The sequence below is a fragment of the Corticium candelabrum genome, chromosome 18, assembly GCF_963422355.1.
Source record: "Corticium candelabrum chromosome 18, ooCorCand1.1, whole genome shotgun sequence".
Lineage (NCBI taxonomy): Eukaryota > Metazoa > Porifera > Homoscleromorpha > Homosclerophorida > Plakinidae > Corticium > Corticium candelabrum.
In genome coordinates, this window is record NC_085102.1 from 2,927,376 (window position 1) to 2,945,607 (window position 18,232).

Consider the following 18,232-nt stretch of genomic DNA (forward strand, 5'->3'; position numbering starts at 1 on the left):
TTAAATGGACAGTCGTCTAGCAGTCTACAGAAACAAGAATACTTGACTTCTGAAGTTCACAAAGCTAGATCGTAGAAACGTGACCAGGTCGATCGCTAGACCTACCCGAACCACTCTGTAGTCATCTTGTCGATTCGCCGCTTGTTTACTTTGTGTGGGTTTTGTCTTCGCCTTCTCCGCCATTCTACACGACTCGGGGTGCGTTTCTTTATTCTCTTCTGCCTCTTCTGGAAGAGTCTTCCACCTCTTCTGCAAGAGTTGTCTGGAAGCGTAGGCGGAGACGAAAGAGGTTCGAATAAAGAAACGATATAGATGTGGCACATGCGCTCGTGTCAATGGACAATTTTCGTGTCAAACTGGCAAGAGTGGGCTTCTTTCTGATGACGAAATGAGATTTTTTTATCTGGAGAGCTTAAACAAGTTGTGGCCCCTCTATTACACATATTGAGTAAAAAGAGCGTAGCCAGAACTCGCATACTTGGTATATTGAAAGGGTTAGACGTCGCTGAAAGCAGTTGCTAACGCAGAATTTGCGAAATCGAACGTCACGTCACGGCCGACAAATTCCCCGCGGAATGCCACTTGTTTGCAACCCAAACTACGCACTCGCTAACTAAACCACAACGAAAAAGAAACACAGCAGAGTTTATTCCGTCACTGCTCGACCTCTTCCAGATCTTCTGCTCCTCTCCTGGAAGAGGCGGAAGAGACTTCCGACACCTCTGACCACTCTTCTGACACCTCCTCCGATACTAGAGAAACGAAGCAGAATCTCTTCTGTCTCTTCAGAAGAGGCAGATAAGAATAAAGAAACGCGCCCTTGGTAATAAGTAAGCGACAACCGAGCACAGGGACGTATAATCATTGCTCATTGGCCCACTGATTGCACGTGTCTAGGACTTCATCAATTATCGCATTCCGTTCAATACAGAGAGCAGGTGTTGATAGTCGATCTCAGATCTAGAGTGTTGCGGACATGACTAGCGACGCCAAAGATCTCAAATCAGATAATAATTAACTGTATCTTGTATGAGTATATCGCATCGATTCAGAAGAGTGGATCTAATAGATAGATGAATGGATATACTTTTGCATATCTGATGGTTGCGCGTTGCAGCCAGACTCGAGCCAGACTCGAGCCAGACTCGAGCCAGTCTCTCCCCGCCTTCGTCATTCCCCGGATTGTCAATCGTCGCCAAAGGGTGGCTCTTCTTGCATGATGAAAACACGCATGTCTGAACGGAAACATTCTACCGCGACGTCTACTACTTTATCGAATACGGCAACGACTTGACTTTTCTAGTGGAAGAATAGAAATGTGTCCTAAACCTTGAACAGTGGCATAGTTTCACAAAGACCTAGAGATCTTAGCATTTATCAGTACCACACACAAGAACAAGAACGAAGATGTAGTGTAAGACAGCAAGCAACTCATTACTGCTATTGTTCATCATTGACACATGCAAACAGCGCAAAACACTAGCTAGACAAAACGCGCCCGTCACGCACAACGGACATGACGACAACAGTTCAAACAAAACCATGCATATACTAACTAGATCGAGTCAATCCGAATGCTCATAGAAACGGAAATAACAAATCTGAAACGGGAAGTTCTTGTCGTTCGTGTTATGGACCCGAAGCCGACGTCAACTGTAATACCGAACATACAATCAAGAATTATGATAACATAAGCAACATCATAGACGCTCTCACAAAGGTTGGTAAAGACGTGGAAGTCTGTTGTATCTCTTGGCAATATGGCTCGCTGCCATGCTGTGTCAACCATTTGCCATCCCTACCACACGTCAACAACCTTTGAGAGGGCACAGGATAATATCCAGTTTCACAAGTGTACGAAGCTTCTGCAGGAGCAAAATTATCTGTCTGACTTTCTACTCTGACATGATCAATTGCCGTCAGGTCGTTACAAGCTACAGCTACAAAAGAAATATGCAGCTAGAAGTTATCTGCAAATTATGCTCTCTGCAATGTACTTCAAACCTCACCAAACACTTGGATCTCGCACACTTGAAGACCTGACAATGAGTGTGCCTGTAAGAGAGTCAAGACTACGTACTGACTGGGGTGCAAATAATAGCACGGAAACTTGGGAGTTTGATCGATAGGTGACGAATATGGTTCTCCACACCGATTTAACACATTGACTAGAGCAGATGTGACGGGACGGAAACGAAGAGGCGTGTTTGTCACATGAACTGTTAGTCCTTGTTGCCAATGTCGACGTTCTTCACCCCTCCGTAGAAACAATTCGATTTCAGTAATGAAATAAGGTTTTTTCAGATCAACTTGAAGCCAAGGTCTTTCACTGTTTCTCAGTAATGTCGAAGAACAAGTTAGAAAGCCATGACCAGGTCCTGAATTCCTTTCTAGTATACCATTTATCGCATTACTGGCATTTCCTGACATAGTGTTTTGGCTCGCTGTGCCGGGATATTGTATTGCTGTTGCTGCAACTTGCAAAAAGTTGATCTTTCGTCCTGTAATTAGAAACAAAATGTATAACTACATCGGATAAGATATTAATACATGATTTCACACCTCGGTCAATTATTCCAAATACTTCAACTTCATCTACATGCAGAGTTGAAGACGCTGATGTTTCCAGACTGACAGAAGTCGCTATTGTAGTTGACGGTAACACCCACCCGTATTTACAAAGTCCTACTCTGTCGATTGTTTTCGCAATTACTTCTAGATTATCGTAATACAGAGTGATAGTTAACGACGGAAGATTGTAATCACTATTCCAAACCACAATCTCTGAAATAGTTGCTTGCCAAAGCAGACTGACGTTCCATTCTGAAAACGCTACTTCTGTAGATTCATTATAGATTCTACTGCCATCCACAAATGAGGCAGACAAAGAATTAGATGGAGATGTTGGACGGCCTTTGGCTACATTTACTCCTAAGCAAACTCCATATAAATAGCTGCTACGAGCACACGAAAGATTATAAAGAAACCAAAGTACCCGAGTTTTGGATTTCATTCCTGTTGCAACGTTGAAACTCTAACCGCAGATAAGTTGATATCACATAAAGTTTCATTTGTCAGTAGTACATAAACGAATCTAACCTTTACAGTCTTTCTGACATTGTTCCATACTTTCAAAGTTGTTGCTGTTGGGAGCACATCCTCCCCAAACAAAAGACTTACATCTGTTTACATCTTGGTCAAAGTAGAATCGGGTGTTGGCAGTTTTACACGGTCCAACCTTCTTCGGCAAGCTGCATTTGTATACGTGTCTAGTTTCAATACCTCTTGTAGTGTTGACTGTTACTTTGGTTCTGGAACCTTCGTTGCAACGGCTTTGTCGAAGAATTGAAAACTGTTTTTGTGGGTAGAGACAACTATAATTCTTCATATCACAGTCACTCCAAAATGTTAGATGTTCAGTAGAACACATAGGTGCTATTGTTGATATACAACCATGTCCAAGAGAAGCAGAGCATACACATTTGCTTTCGTTATAAGGAGTAACAATGCATTCTTTTCCCAATCTGCAGGGTGATCTTACTGCACAAGGTCCTGATTCAAATACTAAACAAACAACAAAATCAAAATATTTCAAATAAATTAGAAATTTGTTTACTTTGTACGCATCGTGGAAGACTAGAGTCCCAATCACCATTGGCAGTGCAAAAAATGATGTCGTTTCCAACAGATTCATAGCCTCTGTCACATACAATGTGCAGAAAGTTACCGTAGACATAACCAGATTGGCTTAGTTCTCTCAGTTTCACTTTTCCATTTGCTACAGCGGAACGGCTGACTTGTGGACACGTAGTTGCTATATAAAAAGAGAGTATGACTCTAGCAATGCTTGTATAAACAAATTATAATTTTAAACAAATAAATAATAATTATATGATTTCTTGGCCAGTAGCTTCATGCGTAAATAATCGCCAAAGTCTATACCTTCGCATTTCACATTGGGTTCTGGATTCCATTGCAGCTCACTCGTACATCGAATCGTTTGAGGGCCAGAGAGTTGGTATCCGTTCTGACAAGAAAACGAAACGGTGCTATTTACTCTGTAGTTAGTTCCACTCTTGTAACCGTTTAGAGGAACGTCAGGAGTAGAACACTTCAAATCGTCTATTTGTATTCAAAGTTAAAGTTAATCCAGTGAGCAAACACAGAGCACACAAGTAAGATGCTTTACCTCGACAAGACGGAGTCGTTGTTGGAGTCCAATTGCCGTTACTTCTACAAGTTATCGTACTGGGTCCCACAAGATAGTATCCTAGTTCGCACTCGTACTGAAACGTTTCATTTTCGAAATATCTTCGCTGCTCTACACGATGTAGAGAATGGGGCATCGAAGGAGGAGCAGAACATCTGAGTGGTACTGCAATGTCATATCTGTGTCAGTCATTATATGAAATTGATAAATAGCAATCCGCATCTAATACCTCTTTGACACTTCAATGAGGTTCCAAGCTTCCTAGAGCAAAGTATGCTTCCCTTTATACCTTGCAAGCGAAAACCATTTCTGCAGTCGTATTGTACGGATTCTTGTCTCCAGAGGTGAAAGTGATAGCAACCGTCAGGAAGAGCTCTTACGTTGCGAACACATTGTGTGCGTGCTGGAGCTAACCACAAATGAATTTGTAGCATAATACACAACACTAAAGTAGAAAGGCATACGACGTACCTTGTGTACCGGAAACTTTGATGTCCGCAAACGACAGTTCACTTTCTCCAGTTTTAATTATTTTGATAAAATACACTTGACGGGCAGGTGAAAACGTGTAATTTAAAGTTGCAGTTTCACTAAATGATGACAAGGCCTTTCGAACCTCCTTCTTCTTGTTTAGAAGTTGTATTGTAATGTTGATCAAGTCAGTTGGTCTGTAAGCAATCACTGAAATTCCTGCAACAATAGCCGGCATAGTGAATTCCATCTGCCAAAAGGCTAACTGTCGGGATTGCAAATTTAATGCGTGGCCTTTCAGCTTTTCGTTGTTAGTAGGATCAATAAAGTTGTGCCAAGTAACAGGGTAATTTTGTTTACTGTTGATGTCGATATCACCTATTGCACACAACACTTCTGACTAAACGTGACAACTGGCTTGTCAAGCACTATATACCTGCAGAGTTGAAGCAGACGGCATGATGCAACGGAGTACGATAATCTCCCACTGTAATTGCTAATGCAAACAAAATGTCATCTGTATTGCAGAAATAGAACGAATTTGTATAATCCAGAGTACAATGTACCCGTGAGAGCTCCGAAGACAAGAATTGCGCCGAACCGCGACATAAATTGCCTCGCTCAACTATCCGTTTCGAATAAGCTATGTACCAGTGTTTCTACTTGAAGTACTGTGACGAGACGAGTCAATAAGATAGAAAAGGTGCGTCTGACGTGCTTAGAACACTCCCTTGTTTCACAGCGTCGCCTAAAGAAACACCAGAAACAAATAAAGAACGGTAATAATTTAATATACCATTTGGAATAGACCAGAGCTATTACAGAAACAAATCACTGCATGGCTACGCGAAAGTCCAAAGAGATAACTGTTACAAGTTTCTCGATTGAATGTGTAAGACTATTGCACGAACTGAAAGATACCTCTGAAATCCTCCAACAGATTTAATTATCATATTATCAAACACTTTTAGATGTGCATGATATGTCAGCCCCACCTACAGCTCTTCAACGTCAAATTTACTCTCTTTTTGAATGAAGCAAGTACAGATAACGTTTGTTCTCATGATAACGCACACACATAGTCCTTGGAAAATACGGTATACATGCCCTAATACTTAAAGTATAAAGGTGTAAATGCCAACGACTTGGGCGACGCAAATGTGTAAATGCAAACGATTTCAATGAAAACATGAAAATAAGATGCTTCCACAAAGCGCACATTGTCTAGCTTAGGATGAAGTGCTATTTCACACAACGTAGGACGCCGTAGTTTAATTAATAAACATCTTGTTGAGCTGTGACCATTCTTCCTACGCATCACCGTCGCGTTATTCTTTAGTGTAATTGAAGTGACAAGCTCCAGCCTTGCACTGCACACATACGTTTTATTAGTGTTATACCGCCAGTTCCAAAATCAGTTGTTTGACTCACTTCTTGTTGGACAGTACGCTAGTTTTGTGGTGGAAAAGTAGGCTGGATCTGTGTTAAGAACTATCTATTCAGTTATTCCAAGTCTACACATTCTTCTATACACGCGTGAGCTAACTGTGTATCAAAGTAAATGTACAGTATATACAACTGCAGTTTGTCATGAACTCATAGATCTTGAGAAGAGTGAATTGGAACGGCATGTTAACACCGGAATTCAACAAAGCAACGCTGTTGTGGACACTACTCTTTTCCTTCAGAATTCTCAAATGCGCATGGGGTGAGTAACTGTCACCGCAAATAGCCACAAATGGTTTGTTACATGTGTAGAACTAGAAAGCATTCCCTGTAACTGCTTTAGAATGCTCTTACAAAAACATTTAACTTGCCCCAATAACTTATAGTAATTCGATATTCTCCTTAGCATTTCTTTTTGCATTGACGGTGCAATTTCGACCATGTTTCTCGACGCTACTCGGGTGTTGAAATGTTTCTAGCAGTGACAGTAGCCATCCGGTTCTATTTTCTATGTATATTTGCGCCGCCCTGATAATCACCGAGCGTAGCGAGGCTTCTAATCCGGATCGCACAGCAGAAATGGGCGTGGTCCTATATGGGTCTCCATCAAGCTTTTGGTATATATGTATGTGTGTGTGTGTGTGTGTGTGTGTGTGTGTGTGTGTGTGTGTGTGTGTGTGTGTGTGTGTGTGTGTCTGTGTCTGTGTGTCTGTGTGTGTGTGTGTGTGCGCGCGCGCGCGTGTGTAATCAAAAATCTCAAATTTCTCCTCCCCATGACCACGTTTGATGATCAGACCTATACCTTAAAAAATTGTTTCCGTGTCCCACTACAGGTGAGTCTAAAAGTGATTCTCTAAGTGACTAAACGGCGGAGAAAATGCTTTCTGAACTTTTGTCGCCCTATCCTTTTGTATTGTAGCTAGGAACTGTGTGTACTTGACAACCAAGAAACAACTTCAGGAGTTGATGCCAGCTGCAGTCAACTATTCACCTTTTGTATTGTGGCTAGGGACTGTGTGTAGGTGACAACCAAGAAACACCTTCAGGTGTTGAATGCCACCTAAAGTCAACTATTCACACGTCCCATACTTACAGTATGATCAAACCTTTACTACACTGTGCTGCATCTAACACTGTTGATAGTCAATGTTTGCTGACAACAATTTCTATGTCAGTAATACCATACCACTGTCGTTACAACGGAACTGCGTGCATACCTAGACTGTACATTTCAATTGTCTTGATCAAGATCACAAAACAACGACTACCTATACCAGGCCTAGATACGTAATCTAAACTACTAGGAAGTTTGCATGTTTACTTCCATTACAGCTAGGGTTTCAACAAATAGTATTGTCTAGCTAGGACTCAGCGTTTCAGTAGACGGTCAGCGGGTCTGAAAGCTCCATTGAAAGTGTTACTCACGCACGCAAGGCGCCTACGGATACCTTAGAACTAGTTAATTGTCGACCGTAGCGAGGCTTCTAATCCGGGTCGCACAACAGAAATGGGCGTGGTCCTATATGGGTCTCCATTGAGCTTTTGGTATGTGTGTGTGTGTGTGTGTGTGTGTGTGTGTGGTGTGTGTGTGTGTGTGCTGTGTGTGTGTGTGTGTGTGTGTGTGTGTGTGTGTGTGTGTGTGTGTGTGTGTGTGTGTGTGTGTGACTCACAAATCTCAAATTTCCCCTCCCCATGACCACCTTCCATGCAAGGACCTGCCTTAAAAATCGTTTCCGTGTCCGACTACAGATGAGTCTAGGAAGGATTAGTGCAAGTGACCAAACCATGAATATGCTTCCTGAAGTTTGGTTGCCCCATCCTTTTGTATTGTAGCTAGGGACTGTGTGTACATGACAACCAAGAAACACCTTCAGGTGTTGAATGCCACCCACAGTCAACTATTCACACATCAGTATGATCAATCCTTTAGTACACTGTTTTGCATCTAACACTGTACTTTAGGGACTGTGTGTAATTGACAACCAAGAAACACCTCTATTAGCTGAATGCCACCTGCAGTCAACTATTCACACGCCCCATACTACAATCAATCAATCCTGTAGTACACTGTGCTGCATCTAACACTGTTGATAGTCAATGTTTGCTGATATCAATTTCTAAGTCAGTAAATACCATACCACTGTCGTTACAACGGAACTGAGTGCATACCTAGACTGTACATTTCAATTGTCTTGATCATGATCACAAAACGGCAACTACTCCTAACACGCCTACATAGGTAATCTAAACTACTAGGACGTTTGCATGTTGAAACAAATACGTATTGTCTAGCTAGGACTCAGCGTTTCAGTAGACCTTCTGTAAGCTCCATTGGAAGTGTTACTCAGGAACACGAGGCGCCTACGGATACCATAGAACTAGTTACCTTTGTAGAAAGCTAAACATGTCTGCATGGTATACACATTTATCATGTTGCCTTTCTAGACCGTATGTGGTAAGTTCTGCAAGATTATATGGGCACATTTGGATCATTAGCAACAAGCACTCACCCATAATATCAGAGTTCGTTTGAATCACGCAAGCAACTTCTAATTCGCTGAAGCGTAAGCCGCATGCGCAGTATAAAACCAACGTATACATATGGAAGCGGTAGAGGCGGGTTGATATCCGTCCGCCGTTCTCGGCCACACTGATATCAATAGACACAAATAGTGTAGCGCGCGTTATCAAATGTGTAGAATTTATGTAATATCAATGCCACAATCATTAGTTAATAATAATGTACTGCAAAATAACGTGCGCTATTCTAGATACACTGGACACGTTACCGCCTTGTATTCTCGTTGTATTCTAAATAAATGAACTGTGGAACGTGTGTGCGCGCTCTTCGATCAGCAGCTAAGGGGACCCCAGTTTGGGATCCTTGTTTGCTGCACGTCATGGAAACAATCGACTTTCCAGTGAATTGGATACGAGTAGCCCTTGACTCTTCTGATGTGATGATTGTTGGTGCACTGAAATCTTTTGGGTATGTTTAAATAATTAATTAAATTGATTAATTAATAATAATTACAAAATTAGACAAATACACACATGCACACATTTAGTTGTAGATGTGTTCAGTAATGATGTAGTCGTTATTGTAGAGTTATACATTGCACAAATTTCCAAAAGATGATTTCAAACTTAATGCAGGACTGAAAAACGTCCTTGGATTGAATTATTGTGTGAATTCATGTTATTCTGTTCCTGCTGTGTATGAAATCTCTACAATAACTAATATATCACATGCGTGGGTGAGTGGTCATCTGTGTATGTGCACACACACACACACACACACAATACACGGATGACCACTCACCCACGCATGTCATCTATTAGTTATTGTAGAGATTTCATACACAGCAGGAACAGAATAACATGAATTCACACAATAATTCAATCCAAGGACGTTTTCCAGTCCTGCATTAAGTTTGAAATTATCTTTTGGAAATTTCTGCAATGTATAACTCTACAATAACGACTACATCATTACTAAACACATCTACAACTAAATGTGTTCATGTGTGTATTTGTCTAATTTTGTAATTATTATTAATCAATTTAATTAATTATCTAAACATACCAAAAAGATTTCAGTGCACCAGCAATCATTGCATCGGAAGAGTATGGTTTCTGAAACCCACTACTCGTATCCAATTCACTGGAAAGTCGATTAGTACCGTTTCCACGACGTGCACCAAACAACGATCCCAACCCGGGGTCCCCTGAGCAGCTAGCAGATCAAAGAGCGCACACACGTGTTCCACAGTTCATCTAGTTAGAATACAAGACGGTGACGTGTCCATTGTATCTAGAATAGCGCACGTTATTTTGTAGCACCTAGAAAAGTAAATTTTACACACTTGGTAACGCGCGCTACACTATTTGTGTCTATTGATATCAATGTGGCCGAGAACGGCAAACTGATATCAATCCGCCGCTACCGGCTTCCGTATATACATGGTGTACATGATAAGGATTCCCGCCTCAGACTCTATAACTCCTCTCATCTAACAGCTAACCTAACAAACGACGGAAACACACCCAAAAAGAGAAACGGAAACAACCATTACGATCTGCATGAAGAACTATACAGTATGTTCCAGAGTTATATAGACACGTCACATACTCATGGATAAATGACGCTCTAGGAAGCATGCACCTACTTTCATGATATATAGCAAAGGCATGAGCATACCTGTCTAGCCACAATGTTTATTTGCTTTTACACGTTTTTGGTGATGAGCTACAGAAAGAGATTCTATAGAGTAGGTATAGCTGAGATGATGATTGTATAGCAAGTGCTTAAGCAACAGCTCCTACACACACACACACACACACACACACGCACACACGCACGCACACACGCACACACGCACACGCACACGCACACGCACACGCACACGCACACACACACACACACACACACACACACCCACCCACCCACCCACCCACCCACACACACACACCCACACACACACACACACACACACACACACACACACACACACACACACACACACACACACACACACACACACACACACACACACACAACACTCACAGTTGTTAAATATACCATTTTCATTTAGGATCATGCTCTGGTTCAACTACGTCTCGCTATTATAGCGGTACAGTTAGTGTATCTCACTATGGCAATAGCATGACCTGCGACTGGACTCTTTATGCTCGTCACCAAGAGAAAATTTTCATTACATTCACCAAGTTTGCAACAGAAAGTGGCTATGATTTTGTGACAATCAAAGACACTTCCAACTCAAGTCACATTATTGGGCGATATAGCGGTTCCAACATTCCACCAGTTGTGGTTTCTTGTGATCAATCTGTATCTATTACTTTCACTTCGGACGGATCTGTCACAGAGGAGGGATTCTCAGCAGCATTTCAATCTACAAGTAAGTGATTTCAACACATGATCCCAACGTCTTACTATCTCTATTCTCTTCTATTGTAATTTATGACAACTACGCAAAGATACATAACATCATTTGTATTTGTAGGCAGTTTTACTTCCAATGGATATCCATCATTGTATTCAAACGGACAACTACAACGTTGGCTAATGTGTGGCACTCCGAAAGATCTACTTTGCATTCATTTTACTGACTTTGATACTGAGAATGTCCACGACAAAGTGACGGTAGCCAATCAGAGTGGAGTCGTTATTGTTCAATCATACAGCGGTGCTCAAGTCCCACCTGACATTCAATCCCAGACAAATCTTTATGTCAATTTTTCATCAGATGACTCCGTAACCAAAAAGGGATTCAGAGCAACGTTTTGTATGTTACATCACTAAAAGGATATTTATACAATAACATATTTTGTCTAAAATTTTAGGTCAATTTTGTCCTTCATTGACAGTTCCTAGCAACGGACATTTGAACACCTCAGATACTAAAGAAGGTGTTTATGTTAGACTAACTTGTAATTCTACATACCAAGTAGCAGGACAATCCATCATATCATGCCAACAATCAGGGTCCTGGTCAAGTTCAATTGGTTCCTGCCAAAGTTAGCAGCTTTCATGAATAAACTTACTCTGCAACATGACGTGATTGTATGATAGGAATATCTTGTCCTTCTCCTCCTACAATAAGGAATGGTCAATTCGTTGGCAACAGCTACTATGCAGAAGATGAGATCACGCTTGTGTGTAACACGGGTTACTATGTTCCCGGAGATACAAACAAGTTCCGTTGCTCTTCCACAGGTGTCTGGAGCAATGCAATCAAAATGAGTTGTTACGGTTAGTACATCTGTTGACGGCTACTATGTTGCTTAGATAATTACTATTAACACGGTGTCATGTCAAAAGTGTAACAGCAAGGGCACAGCTCGTTTATTGTAGCATCTTTCTGTTTAGAATCTTGCTCTGGCAAAAACACATCTCTTTACTACAGCGGCGAAGTCAGTGTATCTGAGTACACCAACCAAATGAGTTGTCATTGGGCACTTCATGCTCGTGAACGACAGAAAATTTTCATTACATTCACCAACTTTTCCACCGAAAATTCTTACGATTTTGTGACTGTTAGAGAACTTTCTAACACAAGTCACATTATTGGGCGATTTAGTGGTTCCAACATTCCACCAGTTGTGGTGTCTTGCGGTAGATCTGTATCTATTAGTTTCACTTCTGACGGATCTGTCACTAGGAATGGATTTTACGCAAAATTTCAATCAAAGAGTAAGTACACTTTCCACATAGAAATGTATAAGTGTAATTCATAAGAACTATGTCAATGATATGTGAAATCTCGCTTCTGTTGTAGGTACTTTTACTTCTAATGGATATCCGATTTCATATTCCAACAAACAATTACAGCGTTGGCTAATGTGTGCCTCTCAGAATCACAAACTTTGCATTCAATTTACTGAGTTTTCAACTGAGAATGGGCATGACAACCTAACAGTAGCCAACCAGAGCGGAATCATTGTTCAATCATACAGCGGCACTCTAATTCCACCTAAAATTGAAGCAAATTCGAGCCTTTATGTCAACTTTTCATCAGACCAATCTGGAACCGAGAAAGGATTCAATGCAAATTTTTGTACTGGCAAAATATTAAATTTTGTATTTTTTAGATTATCTACTATGCATGTATTTGACATATTTGTATAAACGTTTAGGTCAACTTTGTCCTACATTGACTGTTCCTAGCAACGGACATTTGAACACCTCCAATAGGGAACTAGGCACTTATGTCAAACTAACTTGTAATTCAACATATGCAGTAACAGGACAATCCATCATATCATGTCAGCAATTAGGATCCTGGTCACATTCAATTGGATATTGTCAAAGTCAGTATATACCATGAATAAACTGACTTTGCAATAAAGATGCCATTTTGTAATAGGAATATCTTGTCCTTCTCCTCCTACAATAAGGAATGGTCAATTCGTTGGCAACAGCTACTATGCAGAAGATGAGATCACGCTTGTGTGTAACACGGGTTACTATGTTCCCGGAGGTACAAACAAGTTTCGTTGCTCTTCCACAGGTGTCTGGAGCAATGCAATCAAAATGAGTTGTTACGGTTAGTACATCTGTTGACGGCTACTATGTTACTTAGATAGTTACTATTAACACGGTGTCATGTCAAAAGTGTAACAGCAAGGGCACAGCTCGTTTATTGTAGCATCTTTCTGTTTAGAATCTTGCTCTGGCAAAAACACATCTCTTTACTACAGCGGCGAAGTCAGTGTATCTGAGTACACCAACCAAATGAGTTGTCATTGGGCACTTCATGCTCGTGAACGACAGAAAATTTTCATTACATTCACCAACTTTTCCACCGAAAATTCTTACGATTTTGTGACTGTTAGAGAACTTTCTAACACAAGTCACATTATTGGGCGATTTAGTGGTTCCAACATTCCACCAGTTGTGGTGTCTTGCGGTAGATCTGTATCTATTAGTTTCACTTCTGACGGATCTGTCACTAGGAATGGATTTTACGCAAAATTTCAATCAAAGAGTAAGTACACTTTCCACATAGAAATGTATAAGTGTAATTCATAAGAACTATGTCAATGATATGTGAAATCTCGCTTCTGTTGTAGGTACTTTTACTTCTAATGGATATCCGATTTCATATTCCAACAAACAATTACAGCGTTGGCTAATGTGTGCCTCTCAGAATCACAAACTTTGCATTCAATTTACTGAGTTTTCAACTGAGAATGGGCATGACAACCTAACAGTAGCCAACCAGAGCGGAATCATTATTCAATCATACAGCGGCACTCTAATTCCACCTAACATTGAAGCAAATTCGAGCCTTTATGTCAACTTTTCATCAGACCAATCTGGAACCGAGAAAGGATTCAATGCAAATTTTTGTACTGGCAGAATATTAAATTTTGTATTTTTTAGATTATCTACTATGCATGTATTTGACATATTTGTATAAACGTTTAGGTCCACTTTGTCCTACATTGACTGTTCCTAGCAACGGACATTTGAACACCTCCAATAGGGAACTAGGCACTTATGTCAAACTAACTTGTAATTCAACATATGCAGTAACAGGACAATCCATCATATCATGTCAGCAATTAGGATCCTGGTCACATTCAATTGGATATTGTCAAAGTCAGTATATACCATGAATAAACTGACTTTGCAATAAAGATGCCATTTTGTAATAGGAATATCTTGTCCTTCTCCTCCTACTGTGAGCAATGGTCACTTTGTCGGCAACAATTACTATGCAGGATACCAAATCACACTTGTTTGCAACACGGGTTACTACATTCCCGGAGGCAGAAACAGATTCAGTTGCTCTTCTGCAGGTGTTTGGAGTAAACGAAGCAGAATGCACTGTTTCGGTTAGTTGAATCTCAACATTACTCAAATATACAGCCAATTTGATGTTGACACTATTTTCAGCTGTTACTTGTGGTCAACCAGCAACGATACAAGATGGAAGTTTTACCGGTGTCTCTTTCCACTTCCATGATACTATCACGTACTCTTGTAACTCTGGTTATGAGTTACGAGGTTCCAATGTTTCTACGTGTTTGGCTAGTGGAACATGGAGTGGTCCAACTCCAACTTGCAAAGGTTCATTTTTCAATCTTTGCATTTATTTGCATTACTTCTATATTAACAATAAATGGTGCTGATTTGTTTGCAGCCACTGCATCAAACCTGCAAATTTCTCCAGAAGCACAGAAAATTGTAACTGCCTTTCAAAATTCATTTTATGAGAAGTTTGCAACTTTTACTGAAGAAGCAAGGCCTCCTCCAGGCTCTGCTGCCAGATCAGCACGTCCCATTGACAATGTCTTGGCTCTAGACCTGATCTTTGCTTTGGATACATCAGGAAGTGTCGGTAGCTCAGCTTTCAATGAAATAAAAAAATTTGTAAGAAACATGGCAACAGCTTTCGTTATGGATCAACATTCAACACACATGGGAGCTGTTGCATTTGGTACCCAACTCTACCCCATTTCTGAGTTGACACCATCCAAGGCTAACTTTCTTCAAGCAGTCAATGAATTCATTTACAAAGGAGGAGGAACAAACACAGTTGCAGCCTTATTGAAAGCAAAAGCTATGTTTACTGCAAGTACAAGAAATAACAACAGACTGAAAAGAGTTCTTATTGTCATTACAGACGGTAAATCAAACTCGAACAGACGAACACCCGAATCTGTAGCTCTGGAGTTGGCACACATTTCCGTAGAAAGATTTGTGTTTGGTGTAGGAAATATTTACAAACCAGAACTTGATGCAATTGCATCACCTCCTAGTGATACTCATGTTTTTATTATGACCAACTTTAAAATATTTACACAATTTGCTGAAACTATCACTCCAAGTATAAATGAATTCTGACATGTTTAATGATACTGATATTAATTCTTGTCTGTTTCTAGAAAAAGTAGAAAGTCTTTGTGGAGTTGCTGGAGCACCCGGATTCCATGCACGAGTACTAAATGGAGACTTCTCTCACTATGGAGCTTGGCCGTGGCTCGCTTCTATTTATGTCACAAAATCGCTTAATCAAAATCATGTTGAGTTGAAATGTGGCGGTACTCTCATAAATAAGAGGTGGGTAGTGACCGCTGCCCATTGCATTTTTAACCAACAGTACAGTCCAGGTCTAATTACGGTAAAACTTGGAGATTTCTCACGTGACAGAGACGATCCTCATGAGCAGACATTTGGTGTGGAACCACAACCGCATCTCGGAGGAACCAAAAGTCAGAAGTACAATCTCCACACATTAGATAACGACATTGCTCTTATCAAGTTAGACCGTGATGTTACCTACACTGACTATGTGAGACCGATATGCTTGTTGGAACCAAAGCACCGCAATGTATCATTTATTTCAGTGGGTGAAAGTGCCACTGTTGTCGGATGGGGATTCTTTAGAGAAAATGACAAAACATTTACTAATATTCCACTAGAAGCCACACTTCAATTTGTTAACAATTCTCAATGCAATGGTAATGTTGGTAGCACAGTGTTGACCAACAACATGCTTTGTGCAAAAGGACAGAACATCGATGCTTGTCCTGGTGACAGCGGAGGCCCACTGATGTGTCAGTCTGAGGTTGATAATTTATTTACACTCTGCGGAATAGTCAGCTTTGGAAAAGATTCAACATGTACGAAAGAAGCATACGGTGTTTACACAAAAGTCTTCAACTATATCAACACGATCTTGATCAAGACACACGGATATTAAAATTCTGTGATACATTGCAATTGACGAACTTGTTTGCTTTCTCTTTGCTGATTTATGGTCTGTTTAAACGAAGCTTTAACAGCTGAAAACTTTGATGATGCTAACTGAGACATATTCGTTACAGTGAAGACTTTAGTGTTGTTAGTTTGTTGTCTGTTGAATGAATACTTAAAATAAACTTTGTCAAAGCCTATGACTACTATTGAGAAAGGGGTTCTGGAGCACCACGTATCGTATAAAGATAGTGACAAGACTTCTAGTTTTGGCTGCCACCCTCTGCCACACTTCCACGCAACACACTTGTCCTGGTAACACTACTAACACATTTCAGTTTCGACTACCATCCTCTGCACCGTCGCAGTCTCTGGATATACATGTAGCTCTATGAGCTTTGATATGCTACATAGATATACCCTCCCTTCAATTGTATATTAGAAGCTACCACGAGCCAAACTGTGTACATCTACAAAACGAGTAAAACAAAAATTCAGTGTTCAATAAATTGAGCTGGTTGCTAAGAAAAATTGTAAACTTACATATAGCACAGGAATCTTTGTAACCGCTTTACAGAATGTCTACCCAAACAACCTCTGCCGATATGTAAATACGTGTGTGTTAAGAAGTGATTGCAGGGTTCTAGTCAGGGATCCTAAGGCATAGCGGGCCACTCTGCCTTCAGCCTAGGCCGTAACGTCTTGACCATGACCGCTATACCATCCATCTTTTCAACTAAGGCACTATTTCTGTATACTTGCTAGTCAAACCAGTCTTCTCCAAGCCATCATATAGTGAGAGGGCAGCCTTTGATATAAAGTCTTCGTCAGGCAAGACAAACAACAACAATCCTAAAAGTTTAACATTATGGTATGCACACTGACAGCACGTGCTGTTGTGTGCATTTTGATAAACACTTTAGCACCTTTTTACCCCACCGGGGTGCGGTGAGATAATGAGAGCAACAAAACAGCAAACACTTGCCTTCAGACCTTTCCACCAAAAGTAGGGGGAAGAAGAGGAGTTGGCTACAGAAGACTACATACTTGCTGTTGGGTCTTGGCAGTTTCTACTTTCCTTTGATCAGAGTCATATATATGAAAGAAAAACGTGATATTGCAAGTTTTGTCAACTGCAACCAAGACCCAACATGTAAAAGGTAATTAAGATATCACGTGCAAGACTGCAAAGTAGGCCACGCCCACAACTTGACCTTCTGCAATGCCTTACCACAAACCTGGCTAGAACACCGGTTACTTGCAGGACAGCTAATCACCAAAAATGCATATGACAACAATCTCATTTCCAACATTCTCAAAATAAACTACAGTAGACCCTCAAATTATCCGACTCCCTTTGGGAAAGTCGCATAGGAATAGGGGTCAAGTAAGTGATAAGAACGCTATGCTATGAGGTTGCATCAGCTGTCAAGGTGTAGGCTCTCTTCATCGCATATGCCGCCGTCTGAATTCAGAAGATTACCAACAGATCCTGGGTGATGTCACGCTGCCAGATGCTCGTCATTTAGTCGGTGAAGTTTATCTTGCAGCAAGACAACCCGACAATTCACACCTCGTGCTCAACCAAGCAATGGCTGTGAGACTTGGACTGGCCTGCTACGTCGCCAGATGCAAGCCCCATTGAAAATCTATGGCATGTTCTGAGGTTCAGGCAAATGAAAAATACCCTGAAACCGAACAAGAGTTGTGGGAAGCAATGCAGATGGCTTGGCGCAAAATACCCCAGGGATTAATTACCAACCTGATGGAGAGTGTCCCAAGACGAATTGAGGCTATAGGGCGAGTGAAAGGAGGAGCAACCAAGTATTGAGAATTTAACGGGAGTGTGTGTGGGTTATTTGGAGTGTGTGTGACCCGTT

The 18,232-nt window shown here is 40.8% G+C and overlaps 2 protein-coding genes and 1 long non-coding RNA gene across 3 annotated transcripts; 2 read left to right on the plus strand and 1 right to left on the minus strand.

The window, feature by feature from the left end:
- Window positions 1–1,346: 1,346 nt before the first annotated feature.
- Window positions 1,347–5,385, minus strand: LOC134194233 (uncharacterized). The gene is made up of 13 exons (XM_062663155.1): window positions 5,248–5,385; window positions 5,118–5,177; window positions 4,682–5,059; window positions 4,440–4,619; window positions 4,190–4,375; window positions 3,943–4,122; window positions 3,617–3,814; window positions 3,100–3,564; window positions 2,996–3,034; window positions 2,563–2,931; window positions 2,010–2,501; window positions 1,717–1,940; window positions 1,347–1,653 (listed from the first exon to the last, which is right to left on the minus strand). The coding sequence occupies exons 1-13, from the start codon at window positions 5,288–5,290 to the stop codon at window positions 1,630–1,632; spliced, it is 2,838 nt and encodes a 945-aa protein (XP_062519139.1). The 5' UTR covers window positions 5,291–5,385; the 3' UTR covers window positions 1,347–1,629.
- A 722-nt stretch (window positions 5,386–6,107) lies between these two features.
- On the plus strand, window positions 6,108–10,824 carry LOC134193788 (uncharacterized). Its single transcript, XR_009972108.1, has 3 exons — window positions 6,108–6,217; window positions 6,284–6,389; window positions 10,723–10,824. It is a non-coding gene; the product is annotated as an uncharacterized LOC134193788 (long non-coding RNA).
- Window positions 10,825–10,850: 26 nt separating this feature from the next.
- LOC134193659 (CUB and sushi domain-containing protein 3-like) lies at window positions 10,851–16,547 on the plus strand (the record flags this gene model as incomplete). Its single annotated transcript, XM_062662499.1, has 15 exons — window positions 10,851–11,046; window positions 11,152–11,433; window positions 11,492–11,665; window positions 11,721–11,900; window positions 12,018–12,341; window positions 12,427–12,705; window positions 12,785–12,958; window positions 13,015–13,194; window positions 13,312–13,635; window positions 13,721–13,999; window positions 14,079–14,252; window positions 14,309–14,488; window positions 14,550–14,723; window positions 14,797–15,483; window positions 15,542–16,547. Coding segments are annotated over 15 exons (4,425 nt in total), but the record flags the coding sequence as incomplete, so codon positions are not given.
- Window positions 16,548–18,232: the final 1,685 nt, after the last annotated feature.